Source organism: Natator depressus, chromosome 24 (assembly GCF_965152275.1).
Source record: "Natator depressus isolate rNatDep1 chromosome 24, rNatDep2.hap1, whole genome shotgun sequence".
NCBI lineage: Eukaryota > Metazoa > Chordata > Testudines > Cheloniidae > Natator > Natator depressus.
In genome coordinates this window covers 6,153,823-6,168,174 of record NC_134257.1, presented here as the reverse complement: position 1 = coordinate 6,168,174, position 14,352 = coordinate 6,153,823, and the positions used below count along the sequence as shown (strand labels likewise).

General features: G+C 53.7%; 1 protein-coding gene across 5 annotated transcripts; it reads right to left on the bottom strand.

Moving 5' to 3' along the window:
• Positions 1-492: 492 nt before the first annotated feature.
• On the bottom strand, positions 493-10,178 carry POLR3GL (RNA polymerase III subunit GL). Of its 5 annotated transcripts, none has more exons than XR_012636182.1 (9): positions 10,078-10,178; positions 8,765-8,942; positions 7,365-7,494; positions 6,520-6,588; positions 5,838-5,894; positions 5,187-5,260; positions 4,579-4,692; positions 3,171-3,961; positions 493-1,563 (listed from the first exon to the last, which is right to left on the bottom strand). XR_012636182.1 is itself a non-coding variant. In XM_074938545.1 (8 exons), the coding sequence occupies exons 2-8, from the start codon at positions 8,885-8,887 to the stop codon at positions 3,875-3,877; spliced, it is 654 nt and encodes a 217-aa protein (XP_074794646.1). In that variant the 5' UTR covers positions 8,888-8,942; positions 10,078-10,178; the 3' UTR covers positions 493-3,874. The 5 variants fall into 5 exon arrangements, 2 of the variants coding, with proteins under 2 accessions (XP_074794646.1, XP_074794647.1); XR_012636183.1 differs by having other exon boundaries at positions 3,175-3,961; XR_012636184.1 differs by having other exon boundaries at positions 3,285-3,961.
• Positions 10,179-14,352: the final 4,174 nt, after the last annotated feature.

The window sequence follows — 14,352 nt, the reverse complement described above, 5'->3', positions numbered from 1 at the left end:
ACCCTTGCGAATGGGCTTGCGGAAGAAGCAGACATTGATTGAGACAATCCCCGTCCTGAAGCGCTCGCAGTCTAGGGCCTGGACTACACACAAAACTGTCCCACTTTAGCTATTCTGGGATAGTTAAAGGGGCACAACCACCCATGGTGCCTTACACCAGTATAGCTTCTCCCCTTTTCGGGATGGTATGAGCACCTTTACACTGGTATAATTAGACCCACGCTGATGGGGACTGGGCTGCTTTCACTATCCCGTTAAACTAGACTCGTTAAAGCAGCACACCTTTTGTGTGGAGACACGCCCATAAAGCAAGACAGACTGAAGGTGCAAGGGGAAACCAAGGCACAGAGCCAGGGAAGTTGCCCAAGGTCCGCAGCACGAGCCAGGAATAGGATTAGGCATCATTCAAATCCCACTCAGTAGAGGTTGGGGGAAGATCCCACCAGCTCGGACTGCAAAGAACGAGACGGGCTAGGAACAGACAAATCCTTTTATTCCAACAGACGTGTTTAAAAAGAGAATGTTAAAAAGCTGCAACAAGACCACCAAACTGATACCACCTACCGGCCGAGTAGACAACACAGGCTGCTTCTTTAAAAACACCCGGCAGAGCCTGTACCATAAAAGCTTTTTTCCAACTGGTGCATTTCGTTTTGTTGTGGACGTAGGTGGGTTTTGCTTTTGCAACTCTGTCGACACCTAACAGTCTCTCTCTCTCTCTCTCTCTCTCTCTCACACACACACCCCCCTCTGCTCAGAACACAAAGGAGCAGCCCTGCTTTCAAATTTCTCAATGACAGATTCATAGAGAGGAATCCAAATGATTTCCTCCGACCTCTAGCTGCTCTGCTGTTCCGGGGCCCGATCTGAAGCCCATTGGAATCAGTGGTAACCTTTCAATTGACTTCAAAGGGCTTCAGATCAGACTTGGCAAGAGTTTAGTCTCTTGGAGGACTCTGTTTTCTTCAAGATTTAGATTGTGATTTCACACTGGACTGACACCTGATCTCACACCAGACTGACACCTACGCGGCTTCACTGACTCCTGATTTACACCGGAATAAGTAAGCTCAGAATCAGGCCCTGTTATTTCTACTATCTGTAATGCACAGTGCCTACGAGCCCTGGAGTCATGGACCAGGACCCCATGGCGCCAGGTGCTGGACAAACACAGAACAAAGAGATAGGCCCTGCCCCAAAGAACTTCCAATCTAGGTACATTCATTTTATGTCATTTCCATTCCATACCCATCCCTTTCCCTCAAATTAACCCTGCAGTTCAAATTCTATTCACTTCAACTCAATGGACTTGCATTGATGGCTCCGAAAGGAGAATCTGGATCTCAGGGCTCTGGAAATAATAAAACATAGAGCGCCTCCCGCTGCCTGATCCTAGCTCCGAAGCTCCCAGTAAAACCAGTTTCTCTGGCCCAATTGCAGGAGTGCTGCAGGTGAGGTGGAGAGCAGCTCATATGTCCCCTGGTGAGGGCTTCAGTGTTGGAGGCATTGACCATATGCTGCAGGCTCCTTCAGGAATGACCAGCCTAAAGCCACCGGCCCACCCTGTGGAATCAGATGCACAGGGAGTGTCATCTGTGAGGGCACTGAAAGGAACAAGGGTGAACAATGGCTGGCCTGCCGGGATTCGGTCTAAACCTGGAATGGCCGCGCACCATACACATCCCTGCACATCCCCCATGCAGACACGCACATCCCCCGTGCCACACCCATACCAGAGACAAGCACACACCCGAGCACATCCCCCATGCGCACACACACACCAGAGACACGTACACACATCCCCCATGCATGCACATACCAGAGACACGCATACACCATACACACACCAGACATGCACACCCATGCATATCCCTGTACACACACGCACCAGACACGCACATCCCCCGTGCCACATACGCACCAGACACGCTCACCCCATACACACCCTATACACATCCACACACACCCAATACACATCCCCGTGCACGCACGCACGCACGCGCACACACACACAGAGACATGCACAACACAACACAACACGCAGAAATGCAAAAACATACACCATGTACAAACCCATACAACATGTTCACACAGCATACACCAACACAACAAAGAAACACCCACAGGCAAACCCATGGAGCAAACCCTACGCAGACACACACAACACAGCTTCTGCCTCCAACAAACACCCACCCTTACAAACAGGCAAAAGCACCACATGCAGAAACACACCTGCAGCACACAACCAATACCTGCATACACAACAAAACACAACACATGTGTAAACACCCCGTGATACACACACACACTTCTGCGTGCAGAATCTTTCTTTAAAACTCATCCAAATACATTTTGGGGGCACTCACCAGTTTCTTTCAATAGGGGGTCAAACCAGGGAGTCACCCCTCCCCCAGACACCCAGCCCCTGCAGCCTGGCTCAGTTCCGGAAGGGGGGGGGCTGCAGGGCATGGGGGTTATAAGCTAGGCAGGATGTGGCGGGGGAGAGTACATTACAACCATCAATCACTGAGCAGCATAAAATCATTGTTGGGGGAGGGAGACACTCCCTCATTTATTAATCCACCCGCCCTAAAATATTTAAAAGTGACAGTAAAAACACCCTCATTTATTAAAACTTTGCAGACTGGTGAGATCCGAGTCACTGCCAGGCTGATGTGAAACAGGATGGATCCCATTCTGAGACGAGCCTCAGGAGCATGTCAGGGCACCAGCCACACGGGAAACCTGCATAGGGCACCTCCAAGATTGGGGGGATCCCTCAAAGTCAGCTGGTGACTCCTTGGGGCAAGGGGAGGCAGGGAAGCGGGTGGCTGCCTGGGGTCTGAAATGGGATTAAAATCCTCTGTGAACCACCCCACCCCACCCCCCCAAGGACTTGATTCTTCGTGACCCTACATCTGGTGCGGTTGTTTTCCCCCGTGCAAAACAGTGCAACCTCCTGCTTCGCACCCCACCAGGCCGTTCACATTGGTGCAAAGCGGCTGGCTGCACGAGGGGTCAGGCCCTGGAGAATCAGGCCCAGGACCGGGAAGGGGCATGGGACTGGAGAACAGCTCCATTCGTGTTCCCCCTTGTAGCTCTAAGAGCCTGCTGGTGCAATGGGGTTTCCCATTAAAACCGTTGACTAACCCGGAAATTGACACACACACCTACTCTGTGTTCCCAGATCGAACAGCTGGACCAGAGTTCAGTTCCAGATCGCAGGGGGAGGCAGGTGGGAGCGAAGTGGACTGGATGCTGGGGGGCGGGAGGGAGCCACTCACCACTCCCTGCTGTGTTTCAATGCTGGTTTCACCTCCTCCTTTGGGGCAGATCCCAGGATGGTGTGTTCTGGTCAGTTTCTCCCACAGCTGAGCTAGGCAGGACTGCCTGGGGGAGGTGGGGGCATGGGTGTCCGAAGGCAGAGGATGTCTGTCGCTCGGACATGCTGGTTATGTCAGCTTTAGTTCAGTTCTCTCTCCATCCTGGCAGAATTTTCCTTCCGCCTCCAAGAAGCAGCTGCTGGGAAAGTGGATCAAGAGCACCACCTAGGGGTGAAGCGAGAGATCTTCCTCTGGAGGGTTCCAAGGTGGGGACCCATCAGCGCCCCCAGCTGGCCCACTAGGAGAGGGGTGGCAGCCAGGCAGGAAGCAAAGGGCCGGGCCTCCCACTGTGGCGACAGAAACGGTGGCCGAGCTGGAGGAAGGATGGGGGTGTCCCCAGCGAGCCCAGACACGGCCCCCGCTTCCCTGAGGGATCGGCCGTCACCAACGTGGCACGCCCGTCCCTGCTGCGGGCAGATGGCTGGGATCCGGGGCCCCAGGCGTCCGAGCACCGTCTGCGCCAGTCTGGTATCCGAGCAACCCGGCTTCCCTCAGTATATCGCCTCGTCCATGTTGTCATCACTGTCGGCCCCAAACTCCTCCCCGTTGTCGAAGTACGACATGATGTAATCCGTCTCCTAGGGAACCAGCAGGGAGAAGGAGGCTAAGTTCTGGGGAGGGCAAAGGTCGACGGCCCCAGCTGGTCAACTGCCCTGCCGGGCCCAAGGGCTGACGCGCTGGGTCACTGTGCCCAGCATGGCAGTGCAGCCACTGCTGGGTGGGAAGGGGGCGGCTGTTTAACAGCGCCCCGCAATGCTGCAGTTTGGGACAGGAAGTGGAAGGGATGGGCACGTCCCATGGAAGCCACGAGGGTGGGGAGTCAGGATGGAATTAGCTGGTCTGGCTGAGGCGCTGCAGTGCAATGCTCGAGACTGGTGCATCCACAGAACAGGCCCTGGCTTCCCCATGCTGCCCCTGTGCCTCACCCCGCCCTGGAGGGACCCACACTAGGGGCCAAGAAGCAGCTCGTTCAGCCTCTCTGCCGAGACTGGGGCCAACCGGGACAGTGAAGTTTGCAACATGGACACTCGCCCACTGGGAACTGGGATCAGACCTGCTCAACTCCACCCACCAGCCAGCTGCTTCCCACGGGAATAAAAGGCCCCGATCCTGCAGTGCCTTGCACAGCCAAAGCTCCCACTGAGAACAGGTCTGCAGAGAGCGCGGCTGGCCGGCCTCTCCGGAGGCACCTTACCTCTTCGTGTTCCTCCTCGTCATACTCCTCTTCCTCCTCCTCCTTGCCCTCTTCCTCCTCCTCTTTCTCCCCTTCTTCCTCCGACGTCACTTCCTCCTCCTTCTTCTCAAGGGTCTGGGGTTTAATAAGAAAGAAAAGCCCAGAGGACGATCAAGCAGCGGCGATGCTCCTGTGCGGTTCCCTGCGTCAAGCCAGGCTGTTGGAGAGAAACACCACCCCGGCATCCCACTGGCTCCGTCCCACCCTGCGGAGCCATCAGCTGAGAGTCTGACACTTCCCACTTCAGCTCCCCGGCAACCCACGCTGTAATGCAGCCACTTCTGGCCAAATACCCACAGCACAGCCAGGCACGCACATCCACCTGCAAGGTATATCCTGGGGTATCGCATGCCCCAGCGAGTAATGGCATGCATGATATCCCCGAAGCAGCGCGCTTTGCGTAGCTGCCCCACATGGCTACCTGAATGAGTGTGCCACAGAATGGGGGTTGGGGGGCGGACGGGACCAGAGGGGGAGTTCAGCAATCCAGGATAGAAATAATACCCTTCTGACGTGCCGTGGAGCCGAAGGATTCCCCACCCAGGAAATCAGAGGGAAACCATCGTTACCTCCAGTTTCTTAATAGCTTCCTCCTTGTCCACCGGGAGCCGCTGTTTGTGCTTGGGGATCAGAATGGTGGTTCCTATCCCAGAGGAAGAGAGAAGATCAGAACACAGCCAGAAAATGGGGCATTCCTGGGGGACCCCATGCGATGGGCAGTGGGAGAGCTGGTTTCATTTCCTTCATGCATCACGATCCAGCTGCAGTCGACTGACATGCTCCAAGCCCTGCCACATGTCATCAGGCCAAGCTCGCGTTGCTGGGATAAGGGCTTGGCCTGATGCTGGCACACACACCTCGTTAATTATTGGGCTGCATTTCTGGGTTACACGCTAGGTAACCCTGCTGGGTTTTGGCAGGAGGTAGGGCTATTCTGCTGACTCAGGCTAGAAACCAGACCAGGTGGGGCTCATTGCCTCCAATCCTGGGCATGAGAGGACCAGAAGGGAGTAGGAGGAAGCCAGATACGAGCTCTTGTGGGAACAGCAAGCACAGGCTAAAGATTATGTTTCTTTTCTTCTGTTAGGAATAAAATGCAGCCCCTATCAAATCTATGTAGCCTAGTAAATAAGGCACTGGCCAGGCACTCAGGAGCTGTGGTTCTAATCCCTGCTCTGCTGGGTGACCTTGCATTAATCATTATTTTCTTTAATACTCACTCTCCTTCCGGAGCTTTCGAACTCGGATCTTTAGCTCCCGCGGTAAGCGCCGCCAATCTGCAAAGACAAATAAGAAAATCACCAGACTGAGTCAGACTCCTGGTTCGTCTACTCCAGTAGCCCATCTCTGAGAGTGGCCAGAACCAGCTATTTCAGAAGGTGCAATAAACCCTCGAGTGGACAATGATGGAATAACAGAAGTTTCTTCCTGACCCCCTACTAGTTAGTGATTGGTTTGTGCCCTGCAGCATGAGGGTTTATAATCTATGTATCTCTGCATCCCCACCTGCACTCATCTATCCATTCCCATATACATTTATCTATCTACCTATCATCATTTGTTCTTATTTATCCATCTATCTAATGTAACTGTGGATGTTCTTATCCACATGTCTAAACTTCTTTTAAATCCTTTATGCTTTTTACTCTGGCAATATCCTGTGGCACAAGAGTTCCATAGACTATGTAAAATAAATTCTTTCACCACTTCTCTATGTGTTGCCTTTCAGTTTCACCGGATCTCCTGTCCTATCATATTGTTGTGTCTCCGGTGTTATTATAAAGGTAATAGATCTAGCTGCGTCTTTTGCGATTCTCCACAGTTGTGAATCAATCTTCCTAGAATAAAACTCTGAAGAGAAAGGTGAGCAAGGGTTAGACTGTAAAATATTCCCATGCATACCTGGGTTCCAATCAATAGCATTATCAATGGGGCCGGACATCTGATATTTATCTGAGTAGCGCTCAACATCTGAAAAGAAACATACAAACAGGGGTCAAAACTGCAGTTTTATAATCAGCATATAAATGGGCTTGAATTCTCAATCAAACTCAGACCTTGTCTACACATTTAACTAGCCCGGTGTAGTTAAGCCATACAACCCCTGTAGTGTGGACGCAGTCATTCGGGTATAAAAATGCTTAGACTAGTACAGCTATACCAGAATAAGCTAGCCCAGTAGAAGGCACCTTTACATCGATAAAACTGTGTCCGCACTAGGAGTTGAACTGGTATAACGATATTGATAAATAAATCTCACCACTGACCAACATAATTATACCAATACAATTTTTAAGCACAGACCACGTTAAAGCCCCTTTATACCAGTCTGGCAGTGTAAAGGGGCCTTAAAATGGGTATAACTTATATTTAAGGCTGCTTTATGCTTGCTGACTGGTATAATAATAATAAAAAACCCTATCTCTTATCATCAGTAAGTCCATTTTACAGATGGGGAAACTGACGCATGAGGCGGGGAAGTGAGTTGCCCAAGGTAACCCAGCAGGTCAGTGGCAGAGCCAGGAATAGAACTCAGGTCTCGTTTGCCCTAGCGATGTGCACCAGCCACTAGGTCCCACTGCCTCATGTGTAAAGGACTTTAGTAACACTGAGAATTCAGGCCCAGTGTTTTCATTTGCATTAAGTTGTCTAAAGTCCTTTTTTTTTTTTTTTTTTTTGGGGGGGGGGGGGGGGGAGGAATACAGTTAAAATGTTGGTCCTAAATCAACTGGAGCAGCCCCGGGTACCTTTCTTGGGGGCGGCCGGCTTGACATAATATGGCAGATTCTTCATGGCTCCCCTCAGCTCTTGTTTTAGTGCCAGCATGTATTCCACCTCCTCACCCGTCTGCAGAGGGACTGGCTTGTACTCCATGGGCTACAGAGACAGGACGGGAGAAAAGCAAGTATCAACTTCAAAGCTGGGGCTGCCAAGCTGATGATACGTATGCAGGGGTACAGCATCATGAGAGAGAAGGGGGCTCAGCTGTGAAATCGACCTGGATTTCGAACCCCCTAAAGTTAGGGAAGGGAATTCGGATCCGGGGCTTTGGTTTGAGCCCAGCTCTGCCGAATAAACACACTGGTGTGTATGTACCTTTGTGTGTGTGTATGTACATATGTACAAGTGTATGTACGTGTATAGAGATGTATGCATGGGTGTGTTTATGTACATACATCTGCATGGGTAACTATATACGTACACATGTGCGGGTGCGGGTGCACGTGTGTGTACACACAAGCATGGGTGTGAATATGTACATACGTATGAATGGGTGTGTACATACACATGCATTGGTGTGTGTGTGTCTGTATGTGAGTGTAGGCACAGATGTGTGTGTGTTTGTGTCCATAGATGTGAGGGGGATGGGGCTATGGAGACTTTATAAAGTGCATTATGGAGTCCTCTACAGCAGTGGTTCTCAGCCAGGAATCCGGGGGGCCGCAAGCAGGTTTCAGGGGCCCAGCCAAGCATGGCTGGCATTAGTCTGGTTGGGGCCAAAGGCAGAAAGCCAAAGCCCCACCGCATGGGGCTGAAGCCCGGTGACCCAAGGCCCGCCACCTGAAGCCTGAGCAACTTAGCTTCGCAGGACCCCCTGTGGTGTGGGGCCCTGGACAACTGCCCAGCTTGCTACCCCCAACGCTGGCCCTGGCTCTTATATGCAGAAAAACAGTAGTTGTGAGCCATGCAGTTTGTATAGCATGTTGGGGGGGGGGGGGGGGGAGGGGAGGAGACGACACACACACACACACGACTCAGAAGGAAAAAGATTGAGAACCCCTGATCTACAGTCTGGATTCACTTAAATTCCAGGCTGGCAGCACCCAGAAGCTGCTCCCTCCTGATGGCTTGGAAAGAGCCATGAGTGCAATGAGTTTGTGGGTCTCAGCTCTCAGAGGACACACTTCCACATCCCCCTTTGACACCAGTCAGCCGCCTTGCTGGCGGGGTGCCGAAAGGCCACGTAGACTCCCCCCAGGTCAAGGGAGGGGCACTGGCAGGGCAGCGGGTGGGGGATGTTTGCCCCGCCGCTCTCCCTGCTCTGTGCACAGGGGCCTCCCCGCCCCAGTGCGGCCAATCCAGCACCTTTCACCCACGCCATAGTGACTGTGTGTTTAAGAAGGGGACCCCGACGTGACGGACTCACAGGGAAGAGCGGCGAGGGCTGGAGGGTAGATGGGGGCAGCGAGTCGCCTTTCCCAATGCCCACAGCTTCCACGTTGAAGGTCATCTGGCTCCGACCCCTCCCTCTGCCTCCTCTTCCAGCCATGGCTTGCTCTTGGAGGAGAGGCGGACATAGAGCCGGGATCCAACACAGCCAAGGTCTGCACAGGGGAGGAGAGCGCCTTTTATGATCCTCAGAAATCTAGAGAATGGCATCTTCCGCAAAGCCGTGAGACGGAGCTCCATGCTAGGAACCCCGTGCACTTAATAACATGAGGGCCACCTCGCTCGGAGAAAGTTACTGTTTCATCTCAGCACCTCAAAAATCTTCAACTGATTTATTCTCTGCACCCCTAGAACAGTGCTTGACCCCAGCTTGGGGACTAACAGATGGAGACACAGACAGCCACTGTGGAATAAAGCCTTAAACCCAGATCTCCAGCAGCCTTGGTTAGTAAGCTAGCCACTGCACTGTGCTCCTTCCAACACTAACAGGGAAACACACCTTCCATTTTGTCCGGTGTACTCACCCTTTTGCGGGTAGGCCTACAACCCACTGCCGCCGTCCTCTTAATATCTCGCAGCACGTTAAGGGGGGTTAAACAGCATCCAACCTGTGCATTAGCCAACCACGCAAGTTGCCCTGATGCGATAAGCCAAACATGTAAGAGGACAAGGGTGCGCAATGTAGGACCGAGGGCGCACGGCTCAGAGCTGAGGGTGGATGGGGCACGAACCAGAGTAGGTGGAGCTGGATTTATAAATCAGCACGTATGGTATATAGGGCATGGCTCAGAGCTGAGGGTGTTGGACCCACAGTGCACGGCTCAGAGCTGAGGGTGCAAGACCCAGGGTGCATGACACACGGCGAATGGCTCGTAGTGGACAGTGCAAGCCCAGTGCTCCTGCGGCTCAGTAAATAACACAGCGCCCAGAGAGCGTGATACCCGGCTGGGAAGTGAGGGTGTCTGGTGCAGGGTCGGGGTCCCATGGTGCACCGTACCAGGCCACAGGCTGCACAGTGCAGGACCCCATGCCCAGCATCCAGAGCAGGACACAGGGTGCAGTGCCAGGCCCCAGGCTGCACAGTGCACGGTGCAGGATCTGCAGTGCAGGCCCCAGTGCCCAGCAGGACCCAGGGCCAGGCCCCAGGGCGTGGGCGCGCCGCCAGGCCCAGGCCGCACCGGGCCAGGGCCGGGCCCTGGGGAAGGGGTGTGGCGGGGCGCTGCCAGCCGCTCCCCGCCTCCCACTGGGCCGCCGCGGACCGGACCGAACCGAACCGAACCGGCGCTTTACCCGGGTCGCGCAACTGAGTCGGGCTCGCGCCGCCCGCTCCCGCCGACTCCACGTGGGTTCCGCCCGGAAGCGAATCGGATACACAACGTTCCGAAGGGGCGGGGCCCAAAGGCGGCCGCTCGTTGGTGCGCGCCGCGGCCAATCAAAGGAGGAGGAGGGCGTAAGGGGCGAGACTTTTGCTGGAGGCGAGAGAAAGCGACAAAGATGGATAAGGAAGAAAGAAGGATGGATGGATGGAGGAGAAAGAAAGAAAGAAAGAAAGAAAAAGATGGATGAAGGAGAAAGAGAGAGAAGTGTAGGGAGTGTGTGGAAGGGGCAGAGGAAGGTGGAGCCCTGCCCAGGAGGGTCTTCAAGCCCCCAGCACTCTTTCTGCCCTGCCTTCTTCCCCCACACTGCTCTGCCCTGCCACCCAGGGGCACAGTAACCCCATGGGGAGAGGGGGGAGCATAGGGTTACACGTGCATGGGGAGAGGGTTAGGGTGGATGGAGGGACCTACCTTGTGCTGGGCTGGGACTAGGGTGACCAGACAGCAAGTGTGAAAAATCGGGACGGGGTGGGGGATAATAGGAGCCTATATAAGAAAAAGACCCAAAAATTGGGACTGTCCTCATAAAATCGGGACATCTGGTAACCCTAGCTGGGACTGCCACAAGTGGGGAACCCGCCTGATTCCCTATTGGCAGGGGAGTTACGTTACTACTGTCCTTGTTAAACCTGCCCCGGGAGGTTGGGCCTCTAGAACTGGGGTTCCCTGTGGTGGCAGGTTTGACAGCATGGTCTGACCTGGAGCCATCGCTCTAGGCATTTCTACCCTGCTCGTCACCCTTAACAGCTGAGCTTCATGCAAAGCTCCCTGTGTATCCTAGATCCTCAACTCTGCCTCATGGCCACTGCCCAGCCAGCCAGAGTTGAATCCAAGGGCATCGGTTCCCAGTGATGACCTCCGACAGTAAAACAAAGGGCTTCAGAGCTAAGGCAGCTACTGCCCCCTTCCACGGGGACAAATAACTATTACAGTAGATGTCATGGGGCCTTGCAAAACTGCCAACTACACAGGTCGTCAGAACTAGAGAGATACCAGTGTGTGGAGCATTGGCACAAGCCTCCATGGGAGATCTCCCATCCAAGCATTAGTTAGACCCAACCTTGTAGGATCTGAGATGCATCTCTTCCATTGCTTTCCCTTGCTCCCCTCTTCAGCCTTTCCTCAAGTTGCCTCTACAACAGGAACAAAAACATCCGTTTCCTGACAATACGGAGCTCTATAAAGGATTTTCCCCCTCTACTTTATCTCAGGAATCAGATCTGCTCCAAGTTGCACAGATATAAATAGCAAAGAACTGGCTGCTTTCAGGATTAGCTCTTCTGTACTCCTTGTTCTAAGATGAAATTTCGCTCTCCCTCTTCCTCTGATTATTCAGCACCTTGCTGTTTTGCTTCTGCATGCAAATGAGTCCCTCACAATAAACAGGCCACTGATCTCTCTGACTTTTAAAGAATGATTTTGAGGCTGGTAGAGGAAGGCTGGAGCAATGGTTAGGAGGCTGACCTCCAACTTAAAAGACCTGGGTTCAGTTCTGGCCTTATGCAAGTCATTTAGGTGCTACGTGCCTCAGTTTCCCCATCTGCATAGTGGGGATAACAGCGCTGCCCTGCCTCACATGCAGAGTTGTGAGGATAAATGTGTTAAAGGTTGTGAGATGTGCTGATACTACGATGATTGGGGCTGAATAAATATCTCAGATAGAGTTTATTGCAACACCATCAGCCGAGTCAGGCTGGACCCATTTTCTAATAGGAGATTAGTGCTTTCATATGGCTGCTGTTGGTTTAAATCCTGCTCAGGTTGCAGGCTGGGATGAGATCATGTGGTTCTCTAGCTGACCTTTTGGGGACGTTTAGCCACATAACACAAATCAACTGTCTCTGCTGTAGTGGGTCTTGGCACTCGGATATACCAGAACTGGGAAAGTGCTCCCAAATCAGGAGAAAGAGGTTAGGGAGGGGGCCTAGGACTGGGAGAGCAGGGGGCTGCAGGTTGGGATTGAGAAGTGCTGTGGGGCGGGGATCCCAGGGCAGGGCTGGACTACGGTGGGGCTGCGGGTCAGGATTGAGGTGCATTGGCAGAGCTGGTGGGGGAGGGAGGCCAAGGCTGAATTAATATGGAGGTTGGAATTGAGGGGCATAAGCGGGGCTCCGGGGAGAGGGGCCGACGCTAAACTGGACTAGGACGGCGTCTGCAGGTCAGGATGGAGGTGCATTGGTAGAGCTCTGGGGGAGTGGGAAGCCTGGGATGGATTAGCCAGGGAGGCGTGGGTCAGGATTGTGGGGGATTAGCAGAGCTGGGGGGGAGAGAGCCTAGGGCTGGAATAACAGGGTCCATTTAGCGGGAAGCTCCAGCTACACCTGGGGGGTCCTGCTGACTCCGAGGAAGGGTTAATGGGCTGGTGGCCGTGCAGCTGGCAACCCCAGTGGGCCGGCCCAGAAAGGTTGCAGCTGTTTTTCTCTGGGGAATCAAGGAGAGGCTAAACCCCCCTTGGCTTGCTGCTTGCAGACATACACTGTTCTCCCCCGCCAGCCACTCTCTCTGCTGCAGCTTCTGTCCCCAGGCAGCCGGGGGCGGGGAAGGGAGGCCGGGGGGTAAATGTCAGACCCAACAGGGAAGCTGCTGGAGGGAGCAAATCATCTCACGCTGCGGCCTCCTCACGCCAGGCGCAAGGCGCTTTGGCTGCTGCTGCTAAAGGTTTCACGGCATGAAGGAAGGGGGCTCCATGCTGGAGGGGGAGCTGCGGGAGCCTTTGGCTGCTCCCATTCCGCCCCAGCCAGACCCACCCCTTGTGGATCGCTGCTCTGACAAGCGCACCACCAAGCCCCTTGCAGCTAAGGCAGATGGCACGCAGAGCAGGGTAGCTGCAGGGACCGCGACTGCTTGACTAAAGCTTTCACACCTCCACACGATCCAGATCTCCCTTCCCCTGGGCCAGGGCTGCTCCGTCCTTTATACGGGTCCTGAGAAGCAGAGGCGGGGGCCTGGGTGGGGAGCCCCTTACAGCTAAGCTGATTGGGGTCTCTGAGCTGAGACTCTCCTGATGCTCTGTGTGTACACAGCTCTGTGTGTGTGTGTACAGATGTGTGTGTGTACACAGATGTGTGCTTGTGTGATCTGTCAGCCTTGCCTAGACTATAGGGGTGTCATTTGCTATGAGGGAGGCCCCCAGACCTTGCTTCCCCCCCGACTTTTCATAGGTCTAAATGCTCCATTGTGTTCTCCAGTTCCCCCACAACCCCCAACATTGCAGGTTATCATATAATCACATATTCATTGATTACAAGGCCACTTTGATCTTCTTGTCTGACCCTCCCGTAGAGCACAGGTCAGAGACTGGCCCTGAAATAATTCCTAGAGCAGAGCTTTTAGAAACCCCTCCAACCTTGATATAATATTCTAGAGGCTGTCACAACTCCCCTCGCCCCTGAATTTTTCTGACATGGTGCCTGTGACAGACTAGAGCATGAAATCAGGGCTTCCCGACTCCAGCCATGTAGCTTGATTCCAGCCCACACAACAGCGTTGGCCTACCGTCTATTCACACACACGTGTGAGAGTGTGTGTGTGTGTGTGTCTGGAATATTATATTAAGATGGGAGGGTTTTCTAAAAGCTCTGCTCTAGGACCAAATTTTCACAAGAGCTCGGCTCCCATTTGGACACTGAATTAAATTGCTGGATTTTCCAAAGAGCGGTGTGTACACGGGCTGGAAAATCTGCCCCGGGGAGAGCTGCTGTGTGCTGACTCCTCTGGAGGATCCAGGCCCGGGTGCGGGTACCTCTTTGAAAGATCCCAGCCGCGCTGCTCTTTGCAGCATGATGAAGCATCCCCGCTACCTCTGACGCCAGCCCCCCACCCGGAGGATGCTTTCTGCCGAGCAGCTCCTTGGCTGCGCTGCGGATGGGGTGACTCATCTCCCCCCCCCCCCACCCCAATTCCGACAGAGCGGCCGAAAATAGCAACGAGGGGGGAGGGGGAAACTCAAAATAACTGCCAGCACCTGGCTGGTGCTGGGATGAGAAGCAGAGAGAAGATGCGCTTGGCTCCTGCCTCCTGCTCCCAGGGAGCCGGGATTCTAGTCTCAATCCGCAGCAGAAGCGGGGCTCTGGGAGCCTGTGCGCTGCAGGCCCAGCTGTGAAGTTGCCTTAGCAACCAAGATAGATGAGGGGAAAGAAAGAAAGAAAGAAAGAAAGAAAGAAGCGACCAACATCTAGAAAGAGAGTCA

Excerpts from the sequence above, each read along its gene's own strand:
- POLR3GL (XM_074938545.1), bottom strand. The coding sequence starts at position 8,887 with ATGGCTGGAAGAGGAGGCAGAGGGAGGGGTCGGAGCCAGATGACCTTC. Across the intron at positions 5,261-5,837 it reads TCGAAAGCTCCGGAAGGAGA|GAACCACCATTCTGATCCCC; the intron begins GTGAGTATTAAA and ends CCTCTGGGATAG. Across the intron at positions 4,693-5,186 it reads AAGCTATTAAGAAACTGGAG|ACCCTTGAGAAGAAGGAGGA; the intron begins GTAACGATGGTT and ends ATTAAACCCCAG.